Here is a 12805-nt window from a genome sequence, read left to right on the forward strand (position 1 = left end):
CGTAACTATTGACAAACTGCTTCAATGTGGCCGTTTCGAGCAGACGGAATCACCGAAACCAGCTGATTTTCCTGTAGACTTTTCCCGCAGACGCAGGCGCCGCAAAACGCTCTCTTATACGCAAGTTGTGGCAAGTCTCCACGGCGGCGAGTTTAAGAGAACCCACTTTTCGAACTCGAATTCACATTTTGCTCTCTGCGCTCTTTGCTGCCTGTTGAGTTTCGAATCCTCAGCGCAATAATTTTTTGGAAATTAAGGCAGGGAAATGGGAAAATGGGAAAATCTGCTGACCGCTGTTCTGCCTCAGTGCGTTTCCGCTAATGGATGCAAACAAAACGCATTTGCGGACAATGCAAGCTCCACGCAAAGTGCAAAGTCCACAGACTGCTGGACATCCTTTAATATAACTAATGCACGTTCCAGGGCGGCTAATGCGCATTAGGCCTTTGTCCTCGTTATTGGCAGTTTCGATAGGTTCGCCCTCTCGCCGTCAATTTGATGGCCATTTCTATGCAGCGGCCGTAATGCGAAACATTCCGGAGTTCTCGAGTTGGCCAAACTGCTTAGGCGTTTGCCTTCTGACTTCCGCCGCCTTTTGTTAGTGGCTGAGGCAAGCAGGAACAGGACTTGGACTTCGACTTGGACTGCGACTTCGACTTGGGCCAGGATCTGGACCAGAAGCAGTCCGGGGCATCGTAAATTAGCAGCGGTTTATTGCCAGTACGTGACATTTTGGCCCCGTTCCGGCCTCTGTGTTTTCCTCGGCAATAATTACGGCCTTCATTTATTTGCCTGTTCGGGCTTTTCCTGCTTTTTCCTGCTCTCAAGTTGGCTGGCTTTGTGGCTTGCGGCTAGAGCCCCGGACTTGCCTACCGTATTTGTTCAACAATAAAACATTGATTGTTGCAATTGGTTAACCATTGCGCATACGACGCGTGGGCCCAGATTGAAGCCATCCCGTGGCATTTAGACCGCAAAGAGTGCAATTTATTTCTATGACCGGAACTATCTTAATGTGCCCCTAAGTAACTATCTTTGTGTAATTTTGAGACCCTCAAGTTGCACACTTTTAATATTTTAAAGCATCATACTAATGAGCCAGAAACTTTAACTGGCTGCGCGACGTCCTTCGCCGCAACAGCACGTAAAACTCTTAGTCCCAGTCCTCCTTCTTGGTTCGAGTTTAAGCGTGGTGTGCTGGGGAGCGTTAAGCATTTTCCAGTGCGTGACGTGCGGCCCCTTCAAGCTGCAACAGCACACAGACAAAAAAGGCATACCTCATACCAAAATTAACCTTCGATTTCAGGCTTTAATTAATCCTTTGTAAAATTAAAGAAGTCTTTAAAACTGCGAGTATATTTAAAACTTTGAATTGTAAGAGTTCAATAAATCTCACACAATCACATAATTTTGTTTAATAAATATTTTGCTGGTCTCATTGAAATAATATGGTTCTACTTCAGTCTAATTTTTGTTGAGCTTAATTTAATTATTTACGTTTTTTTTTGGAAGAATATAATTGACTGCGTTTTGAATAAATGTTATATTTTTAAAGGTGCTCTTTAAATCAAACCTTTCAAATACGTAGTTTCAACATAAATTTTTAAAAATAAAACATTTTAGGACCAACTTTTAGCAAACAATGTAGTATTTCTTGTGCTATTTTATTTGGTTTAACGAAAACCAAAACCTAAAAACTTAATAGCTTCTACTATTGAAACCTAATTAATCAATAAAATTAATTAATCAAACCTAATTAATTAATTATATTTGCCTTTTTAATGTCAGAAAAAACTTTTAAAAATCTAATGAGCCTTTTCAATTTACAACTCATTTCTTTCAGTGCAGCAATGGCAGCAGGATATAGCAAGGACAAAGTGCAAGTTGCAGCAGTGAAGGTTGTTGACTTTGCTCAATGCGTGTGTCATTGTTTCAAATGGCTAAAAGTTAAGCGAAAATCTCAAATAATTTGCCATTATAAATGGCACCGAGATAAGCAGCGCCATCAAGTTTTGGTCGGGGGGGGGGGGGGGGGAAAGCGAAACCGAAGACCAAAGTTCGACAGCATCATCACTTCATTCGAGGATTCGACTTTTATGTGCGAGCGCAATAAACTTGCCCCGTCACCGTGCATAACATAATAATTATAATAAAAACAATTTTTTTTGCATTTTACGAGACGCATTAAATTGTAGCATATTCTCCGACAGACGGGCTGACCAGAAAAGAAGCACGGAGCAGGAGCAAGGAATTTACTGATGAATTGCGGTTTAGTTTTATGAGATGCCCCGACATGATACACGATATGTGTTTATATAGCATATAGCATATAGCATATAGTATATGGTATACATGTACAGGGACTGGCTGCGTGTGGCTGTATTCTTGAGCCCTCAATATGAGACAGTTTTATGAGCAGCCAGGAACAAAGCCGCGGCGCTATGTCAACATTTTATGCGCCTTTAATGCTTTGTTTGTTAATAAAATCGACAACAGTCGAGACGCTTGCTTCGTTACGAGAGTCGTCACTCCTCCCCGGTGTTTTATATTATTTTAATGTGCGCACTTTGACACTTTTAATGAATCCCAAACATTAATTTTCTTAATGAGCGCGCTCATTTAAAGCTCGGCTCCTAAAGCATCCCGTTGACAAATGCCCGGCAGGCCATTATTAAACGAAGTCTACTGCAATGACAGTGCGAATGACAATGGCCCGGCAATTTCCTCTCCAGCTTAATGAAGTTTGAACAAAAAGGCATTGGCCCCGACACCCGGCACTCGGCATTCTGCTGCCAGGGCACAAACATACACACATGACTGACACTGTCCGGCTTAATGAGCCGCACTAAATTCACACGAAACTTTCCGGCCAAAAGGGATCTGTGCCCCTTTCCTCGTAGAGCGTGTGGCAACTATTTATCGCCGCTGCCGGACAAATGTTCTACACTCGGACGACTGGCAGGAATTTATTGACACACTCAATCGAACGCTCTGATCGTAATCCCTTTTTCAATACAAAACCCCCCCCCCCCCCCCCCCCCACAAACCCCCTGCGCACCCTCGAAAAAGTTAAGTCAAGTTTGCCTCCATTTGTTTGTTTGTTGTTCTCCGTTGGGGCTTTGTTGCCAAAAGTTGCGGTCAGACTTTTGGGGGTCAAGTGAAGACGTTATTTACTTTCATTTAGATTGTTTATGTTGTTCTGCAAGCGAAACTAAAACTTATGGCTATCTATTCATCCAATGACATGTCATTTCCTTGATCGCCGCCGACTTCAAAATCATTGATCTCATAGAAGAAATCCTCATCGAAGGAGAGAGTACTTTCTGGAGGAGCTGAAGGTTCCGGAATCTCGTGGACTTCCTCTTCGGGAGCAGTGGGTTCGCAGGGCATTGTAACTTCTTGACTGGAAAATGCTCTCTTCTCAACGAGATCAGCTAGTTTTTGAATGGCATGTTGGTCTAATTCCTCTATATCATAAACATTTTCCACTTCTTTTTCTTTGGCCAGTGGCTCATTCTCATTTTCCTTCTGACTTTCGAAGACCTTTTCCTTTTGGGTAGCTGCCTTAGCAGCAGCTGCCTGAGGGTCGAATTTGCAATGGTCGAGCATTTCTTCTTCGTCGGGAAATTGGCGGTCTGGATCCAAACGCAATCCAAACATGACATAAATCATGGCCAGCATCGATAAGCCAATGTAAACTGAAAGTAAGTTTGTATTTTATCTTTTTTTTTTTGTTATTTCAAAAGAGTCCTCACCATCGATAACAATGTTAGAAGCACGGTACAAATGGCTCTTTGCTAGCCAAAAATCGTCCTCCTTGTAATATAGGTGGTGTATCCGAAATATTAAGAGGGCAGCTGTTTCGCACATCCAGTAGAAGACTGACATACTCTCCCTTTTCACAATCCGCATCATGGTGATTACATTAAACATCACGTTGAATCCATACAACAAGACCCACTTGACGGGATAATCTAGGTGGGGGGGATTAGTAGTTCCGTCAGTTAGTTTTGGGGCAGAAACCGTGACACCCACACTTACTGGCGAGCGACTTAACTAGCTCCACCACCCAGAACTGGAAAAGGAAGAAGGAGTAGACGACATTTATACAACCCACGGCTAAGCCCCAGTCCGCCCGATTCACAAGGCACTGGCACATCATAAACTTCACATAAGCTGCGTCCATTTTATTCAAATGCTACAAATTGACTGGCAGTCGGACAGAAAGAGAAACAGAAACTTGTACTGGCATTAAAAGTTTCCAGGGATTTCGTTATCGCTCACTAAAAATTCATAATTGAGTCGAAACTCCCAACGCCACATGTTCATGCCATAAAAATTAGAGAGGACTTAAAATACTTGTGAAGTTAAGTTTAGTAAAAGTGGGATATATATTTTTTTTAAATATTCGTGAAACTAATGAGTTTGTGATTTCATATTTCCAACAGCTAGCTTGATTGATGGTTAAATGTTTTGTTAAGCTAGCTATGCATTTTTGCTAGTTAAATCTGTAAGTGCACTATTGTGGAGTGCAGCAAAATATTGAAGTGTCCCCAGATTCCATAAAACCCAGCCATATATGTTTCGCTTTCAAAGTCTCTGTCCGTAGTGGAATCAAAAATTAAAACTGCAAAATTTCTGCCAGAGCAGGGAAAGTTCATTTGTGCTCTTTGTGTTTACTTAATCCATAAACTGCTGAGAATGGTGGTGCTAGTGTGGGTGCGTATGTGTGTGTGCAGGGGTGTGTGAACAGATGGTGGGGGAGCGGATGGGGAAGGGGCAGGGGCAGGGCAGGGGAGGGGGAGGGGGAGGGGTGTACTTTCCCCTTTGGGGCACTTGAAGCCAACGTGACAACATAAAACGCAGCAGCTTCGCCTTTTTATGTGCCAGCCAAGGCAACAACAAAACTTGTTGTGAAATATTAGAGGGAACGATATGAAAATGCAAACCGCAGTAACCACCAAGAGTCCTATATAGATGTTTCTGTTGATGTTAGTGCGGCTGCATCCGTGTGCGTCCTGGGGTGTCTGTGTGTGTGTGCAGTGAAAGTTTAGTTGAGTTCAGTTTAGTTAACTGTAGCAACAGCATCGTACGTACTTGATTGCTCCGTTGCTGCTAGCTGGTTGCAGTTTTGGCCCAAACCAATGAACCACATAATGCGGCTCACCCACACACACTCTCGATCCACTCACACATACACACACACGCACGCAGCGTTCAAGCAAGCGTGTGAATTATTTGAATTATTTATGAGCGGCACCGACAGCCGAAATATGCAAAGGGCTTAAAGCCGCCAGACCTCTGAACTCACTGCCTGTCGACATGGCAAGTGTAACCTATGAACTTACTCAGGGTCAAAATCAAAATCTCTCCAAGCGAAACGCTGCTCGGAGAAAAATTTAAAATACTTTTAAGTGACGCAAGATAATAATACTTTTTTTCATTTAAAATTTTTTGTTTTAAAATGTATTCAATAAATTAGATATGCTTTTAAGCTCTCTCTGTGCTTATGCTATTTATAATATGAATGGAATAATGCAATTTCTTAAAAAGTAGCAAAGGAAAGAATAACAATTGGCATTGAATCAACAAAGCTTTCTGTAAAAGAAATAATCAATAAATAAATAAATAAGTTCATACATCTGTATTGGTTTTTATTTGGATATTGGGTTTTTTGTAAATACCATAATCATACCATAGCATATTGACTTAACTGCGTTTGTTGAATAAACTTGTGATATGTCTTAAAGTGAAATATTTCTTAAATCCATGCAGATTATACAATAGGGTAGTCAAATTCTTTTTCTGTGTGGCAAGTCAGAAATAATGTCTAAAAACTCGGAACAGAGAAGGGAGCGAGTGGAGCGGACTCCAATTCCCCGGGCGCTGCTTAAACGGCCGACGACGTCCGAGAGGCCCAGCGATTTGATAAATGTGACGCAATTGAAGTTTGTCGGGCAAAGTTGTTCGGTCAGCTAACTGTAAATGTTAATTCCCAGCTGAGGAATTTATTAATAGGCCCGGCCCCGGCGAGAAATGAAACAAAACAAAAGTAATCTGGTGAATGAAGGCAAACAAACGGCTCTGCTGGTCAACGAAAAGTAAATAGAAAAATTTAAGTTTGTGATGCAAACATATTAAACTTGGCTTGCTGGAGCAATGCAAGGGTATCCTAAATGAATTTCAGTCAGTCAGTCAAGAAATGATTACACAACTCCCCTGGGGAGGGCAGAATTCCTCGATTTGAAGCGGAGAAGTGGGACCGACATTCTGTTTAACTTACACTCATATCACGCATACGACCCCAGCGACTTATGGCCGCAATAAGTAGAAGTATATGCCACTTAGTAGGGGGATGAGTGGGTGGTTGGTGGGTGGTAAGGCCATCTTCGGGTGGTTACGTATGGCAATATGGCTGCCAATTGCACGCACTTTTGTCGTTCAATTTCAGTCGGCATACTCTTGTATTCCCTTGCGGAGGGTTCATTTTGGTTGGGTTTTTGCTAAGTAGCTCAGCGGTTTCGCTCGATAGGAGGTCTGCTTAGCGCCTCTTTTTTTTGGCCCTAGGACCCCCTTTAAGCCACGTGTGTTTGTGCGTGCGGCTATGTAATAATTTGGTCTATTTGTTGCCTGCCATTGGGTTTATTGAATTCGGCATTTGCATGTTAGACGAGTCATGTAGCGCATGTGAGCCTCCTTAAATGCCAACCACCCCCAGTTTTCACCCCTCCGCAGCATCAGTGGCTTCTTTCTGCCCTCTTTGTGGCTTCTCTGCTGAAAGCTATTCAATTATTTGGCAGTAAATATTGCAAATAAAGTTGTTCATGGTGCACGATGTTATGTCAATTGAATTTGCAGCTCTGAATGTTTTACAGGACCGTGGAGGAATGGCGGGTGTGTCGCTGGCAAAGACAATTAGAAAGCGTAACACCCGGCGTATGATGAATATTTGGGGAAAAGCTGGAGTGACCTTGAAAATTGTCCTCCTCGTCTTCCTCTCCGCGTTTCAGGCTGATTTATGCGAACGGCGGGCAGGAGCAACAAACAAAAGCAACCGCTAAACAAAATGAGGGCGGCAAAGTGCAAAAGCGAATTAATTATGCACATTAACTTTTGCCGCCTAATGCGCTGCCAACTGGCCAACTCGCCAACTGAGGTGAGAGCCACTGATTCGAATTCAGCAGCGGATGGGGACGGACCCTGATGCGGATGCGGATGTGGATCCTTAGTGACCCAAGTCGAGGCCTTGTTGAGTGCGCGGATGACTTTGAAAAATGGCAGCCGGCGAAAGCTGCTTAATTAGTGCGTAATTTGTAAGTTGAAGAAAAGAGGAAAAGCTCAGCTAAGTGGAAAGCCGAAGAAAGCCGGGCAAGAGGCTCAACAATAAGAGAGGTAAATATTAATTACTCGCTGCCCGCAGTGAAACAAAATGACTCGGCCTGGACCATCTATCAATCGGGCTATCAATCAGGTGAAACCGTAAAAAAAAGCCTCTCCGATTAAGCCCGCCTTTAGCCGTTGTTGATTCTGTATAAACCTTGTTTATTTTCCATTTGCACCCTTTGAGCCTGCTGCACATTGTACATGCTGTTATTTTTTTTATCTCTCTGATGTTTGTGGCCCGCCTTGTTTGTTTAGGCTGCGGTCTTGTGGCCACTTTGCTGACTGACCGATTGCCTCGGGCCTGGTTGTATGGCCAGGTGTCAATTAGCCGCTCCAATTTGTGATTAATTTGGCCAGATGTTGTCTCTTACGTCTCTTGTGCGAAGCTCGTATTTTTGCGTTTTTCATACAAGAATATATGTGAAAGGTCCCTGAATTACTCGCAGGTAGACAGGCGGACGGGACCTGTTTTAATTTCCGTTGAACTTGCACATTTCTGGCCGGCATACGCCAAATTGAATGCCACAGGGCCCCCTTTTCACCCTCTTCACCCATTTCCCCACAACCCAACTAAAAGCTGAATTGTGCGCAGAAAAACGCCACCTCGCACTCTGCGGCTTACATTTTCCAGAGCACTTTAAGGTCGTTCAGTTAAATGCAATGAAATTATTCTTCCACTGCGGTGGCCCATTGAAATGTTAATTAATGCCCGGGCAGCAGCATTAACAAAAGCATACGGAGGAACCTTGGCCAGGGATCGAGTTCCATTATGTCCATGTCGCTGGTCACCTTTGACCATCGCGAGCTTGGGATGCTGATGATGCTGATGCACTTTACTGAGTAAGTCAGAGCAAAGGGGAGGCAACCGTATCCGCCTTTCCAACTCCTATCCCATCTTCATCAGCTCGTTTAATGGGGTAAAAACGGAGTCAGCCTTCTGGTCGAGGGTTTTACCCAACAATTGGCTGTCGTTTTACACCCTTTCACGGGGTATTCGAAATTTTAATACCCTGATGATAAACAATTTGATAATAAATTGAACTTCAATCAATACCACTAAAATTAAACAATGTCAATGTATCAACTGATAATTTTGACAATTTTGTATTAATAAATGGAAGTCCTTAATCTCTTTCCTATATCACCATCCATTTATTTTATTCAATTTACTTGATTTATCGAAAAATTAAAAATTAAAGACAAATTCACACAGCTCCATTTTTTATTAACTCTTTAATCAAATTTCAAAGGTGAAAATTTTATAAGCCTTACTGGCAATTTTGTGTTTAAATTATTATAACTATGGAATTAAAGGGGTACCGATGAGAAATTAAAGGAGAAATGTTCTTACAAATTCCTAATGCACTTAATGGAGTTCTAGAAAGAGCGGTTCGAGTTTCGGCTTGCCAGTAAAGTGTTTTTTTTCTTCCTCATGCGATTTTCTTTCCGCTTCTTTTTTTTTGGCATCGCTGGACTTAATGCCCGGGCAGCAGCGGCTCGTTAACGGCAACCGCGCAATTACACTCGAAACGCTTTAAATTTTAAGTGCTGCCCGAGTATGTGCTTTGCGTTTGGGTTTGGGTTTGGGTTTCGGCCGGGTGTCGCACCTGTTGGCGACGTTCTGCCAGCCAGTTTTCCACGCTGCCAGCCGGCGAGCCACTCACTCGACGCGCTCGTCCATTGTGGGGCTAATTGCGCACAGAATGCTTGGTGCACGGTTCTTGGTGCTCGGTTCTTGGTGCTCGGTGCTCGGTGCTTCGAGCCCACTCGAGTTTCCCTCTTTCCCTGGCCACTTTCCGCGCGTGAGAGTGTGTGTGAGTGTGAGGGAAAGCCCGTGCCCGCGGGTCTAAATTAATCAAAAATTGTTCTACTCGAGCAGTCGACGTTTGGACGGGGCAAGCACTCCAGCGAAAGACGTCCGAAAATTGCTTCAATTAATGTGTAACAAATTGTGCAACACGGGCACTGAAAAAAACATTATGTCTTTATTATGTAAAAAATGTATTCATATTGTTCATGGCTAAGACTTATATAAATAAAAAGCATATATTACTAGTATCTTTTTTTTTAACTTTTATAGATCGCCTTCCGAATTAATTGTTTGGAAATATCTATTTTTCCTGAGTGGCGATATCCCGAGCTTCTTTCCTGTGTTTCGTTTCGATTTTTGCCCATTTAATTTCGTGCGAAATCCCGTCCGATGGATGGAGGCACTGGCACTTCGTTGGCCCACTTCCGCTTGCCTTGGACTTCGCATATTTTTCTTCGACTGGTCTGTGTAATTTTAATTCTTCGAACTCTGGCGCTTATTTGTCTTTATTTTCGTTTTCATATTTTTTTTTTATATTTCACTGGTATTATTTTTAGCCGCCGGCAAAAGAGCATTATTGCAAGTGGTGTCCAGTCGCACTCGGCGGATGGAAGCAGAAGCATCAAGCTCAAGGACTTTGATGGACGCTCGCCCATTTATTGCTCATATTTCATATTTGCCACATTTTCGCTTTTGCAAATGAAAATGAAATTTTTAATAAAAACGATTCGCGTTGTTTTCATTGCTGTAAAAGCTGGCGCCTTTGCTGCTGCTGCATTCAGCAGAAAGCTGAAGCTAAAGCTGAAGCAGGAGCAAAAGCAAAAACTTAAGCTGAAACGGCTTCTGCTGCTGATGTGTAATATTTAACGAGGGGATATATTCCTGGCATTTTCATTTTGCCCGAAAGTCCCTTCAGCAGCAGCAGCAGCGTTGTGATAGTGCACAAAGAATTGCCAGTTGATTGAACCAGGGAGTCGGTAGCGAATTGCAGCCACAGGGGAGGAGCGGATGCGAAGGGGGTTTGCACAGGATAGATGAAGTGCCAGCTAAGCAGGTGTCTGGCCATCAACTAACGCACATCCTGTCCCTGGCCGAATGCAACAATTAAATTTCAGCAAGGACACCCGTTGGCTATCGCCACCACAGCTCCGTCCATTGTGATAAATGGACGGGGGGCGGGCGGAACAGTACATCGCATTGTTGCAGCTGCAATTTAGGTGAGTGGGGCAGATTAACCGCTGCAGCTCTAGCTCTAGCTCCGGCCAGCCATTGTCCACTCCCACTCCCACTCCCACACACGCCGCACCCCACGCCGCAGCCCTTCCGCCAGAGACCCACCTGGCTACATTGATTCGCAGTGGGTTGCATGGAGGCTGGAGCGGAAGTGCTTCCAGGGATGCGATAACTAAGCTCTGCGAACTGGCTCTCGAAGCGAACCCCATGGCTTCCGACCTGGCCCTCTGTTTTGACTTGCAGAGGGTACGTTTGGTTTCATAACCAAACAAAAAATCGGTCGAAGTCACAGAACACAAAAAGTTGTTCATACGTTTCGAAGATTTTTTTATTTATTTTTTATTGTTTATATATTTATATTTCCCAGCGCGACAAGTGAGTACTTATATTTATTGCACTAGTCACAATTAATGGCATACAAAAATATAACATTTATCCAATAACTACTTGTGTTAACTGTTTACCTTATACATTTTTTAGATTTCATTAAATATTATGACTATTATTGTTACATCAATTATTATTATTTTTGTTTTTTTTTCTTTTTCTTTTTTATTTTGTCTTTTTAATTTTTTGTATAATGTTTTTATTTATATATATTTTGTTTGTAATTTTTGTAGTGTTACATAACCCATGTTTATATTGATGATTTCTTTTCTTCTTGTATTTAAAACATACAAACAAGCTAGCTTAAAAAATAAATCTTATGATTAATAAAGGCTCATAAAAAACATTGTTTACAGAAAGAAAACACTTTTTTTTTCTTGGAATTTAATAAAATATAACAAATAATTTAGATTGTGTTGAAAAGAGATTTCGTTAATAAGTTTTGTACTTTGTGACTAGGTCGTTGGATATTTGTTTTCTTATCAGGACAGAAAGGTTTTTGGCCCAGGGGCGTTTCCTCTATTTTAATGAAGAAATTGTAAATCAAATATTGAACTCCCTGCTTTGTTTGACCTTTTAGTCTAAGTGTAACTAACTTCCCCCCAGTCAACGTCATTTTGACAAGACACTTGGTTGAATGAATGAAAGGGTGGCTTGGCTCACATTATATGGCACATTTCCTCATCTAGATGCAACAACTTTCCTAATTGAATGTCATATGACTGACATTATGCCTGATGTGCGAAGGGATGGGCCCTCTGCTGTCTTTCCTCGTTCTGCTCGATGTCCTGGCTGATTTTGTTGGGATGTTTCAGCTGCAGCGACTTGCTCACGTGTGAAATTAATTTGTAATGACTATGTGTCGCAAGCAGCGCCATTTGCATTTGCGAGACGAGCATCTTCCATTTTGTGATGCAGATTGACCCCTGCACCCAAGTGGCAATTGGTTCAAGCAGGTCGGGATGCAACAACCCCTCCCAAGGATGGGGGCTCAACTTTCTGCCTTCGAAAGTTACAAAGCCAGCAGAAGTTTCACTCGGCCCACGTCAGCGGACGCATTAAACCTTTCGCCGAAACTTTCTAGGAACTTAATTTCGTAAATTGTTCGCCAATTCTTCTTCGAATTGCAATTACTTTGTGATTTCGAAAGTGGCAGAAAGTTTTCATTCATTCAAACTGTAACGTTTCGTTTCGTTTCCATTCGATTCGTTCCGTTTTGTTGGCGCGAGTGCGATTCGAAATACACTGAAACTGCGGCCAACTTAAATTGGAATTGCATTAGGAGAAGGCGCAGCACATGCAACTCATTTCCGACTAAGTGCAGAATCCCCTCCAGCCTCTGATCCGCCGACTTCCCCTCCTCATCAAGGTTGTGAGCCACACAGAAACCGCCGCAAAACTTTGCGCTTTGGTAACCGCTGGGGGAATGCACAGAAAAAAAACATGGTAACGAACAACAATTACTATAGAGATTTCAGGTTTCCGATTTATTTTGCCATCATCGACATTGATTTAAAGTATGCTTGTGTTTGGCATGTGAAGTTGGTACCCAAGGAATATACGAATCCATTCAAGTGATACGTAATTTTAATTGCACCAAACCATAACTCTATCAGTTGGATTTTGGCCTGGCTCCTAATTATGATCGAGACAATATAGTCAAACGTCAATTACTTAAGCTTCATTAACTCTCTCTCTTAAATTATAATTTTTTTATGAACATCAAAACGGTTGTTAAATTAATGTTTACTTCGTTTATACGCCCGGCTTGTTTACAAATAAAAATGTGATAGTAATCAATAAAAAAATTTGATAGTCAGTCGACTTTTAATCAATATTAACGCAGGCACATTCTTTGCAAATAAAATGTTCTACGGATAACTCTTTATTGCAAATAAGCCTGGCGTATAAAGGTTTAATAAAATAGTTATTAATTGGACACATTTTTACTGTGTAATGTCCACGTCATCGTTTAATTGACATCGTTTTATA

The 12805-nt window shown here is 42.2% G+C and overlaps 1 protein-coding gene across 1 annotated transcript; it reads right to left on the bottom strand.

Annotated features, from left to right (window-relative positions):
- Positions 1 to 3202: 3202 nt before the first annotated feature.
- Positions 3203 to 5431, bottom strand: LOC128256648 (uncharacterized). Its single transcript, XM_052987140.1, has 4 exons — positions 5349 to 5431; positions 4042 to 4283; positions 3756 to 3974; positions 3203 to 3698 (listed from the first exon to the last, which is right to left on the bottom strand). The coding sequence occupies exons 2-4, from the start codon at positions 4184 to 4186 to the stop codon at positions 3229 to 3231; spliced, it is 834 nt and encodes a 277-aa protein (XP_052843100.1). The 5' UTR covers positions 4187 to 4283; positions 5349 to 5431; the 3' UTR covers positions 3203 to 3228.
- Positions 5432 to 12805: the final 7374 nt, after the last annotated feature.

This window comes from Drosophila gunungcola (genome assembly GCF_025200985.1).
Source record: "Drosophila gunungcola strain Sukarami chromosome 2R unlocalized genomic scaffold, Dgunungcola_SK_2 000027F, whole genome shotgun sequence".
NCBI classification, from domain to species: domain Eukaryota; kingdom Metazoa; phylum Arthropoda; class Insecta; order Diptera; family Drosophilidae; genus Drosophila; species Drosophila gunungcola.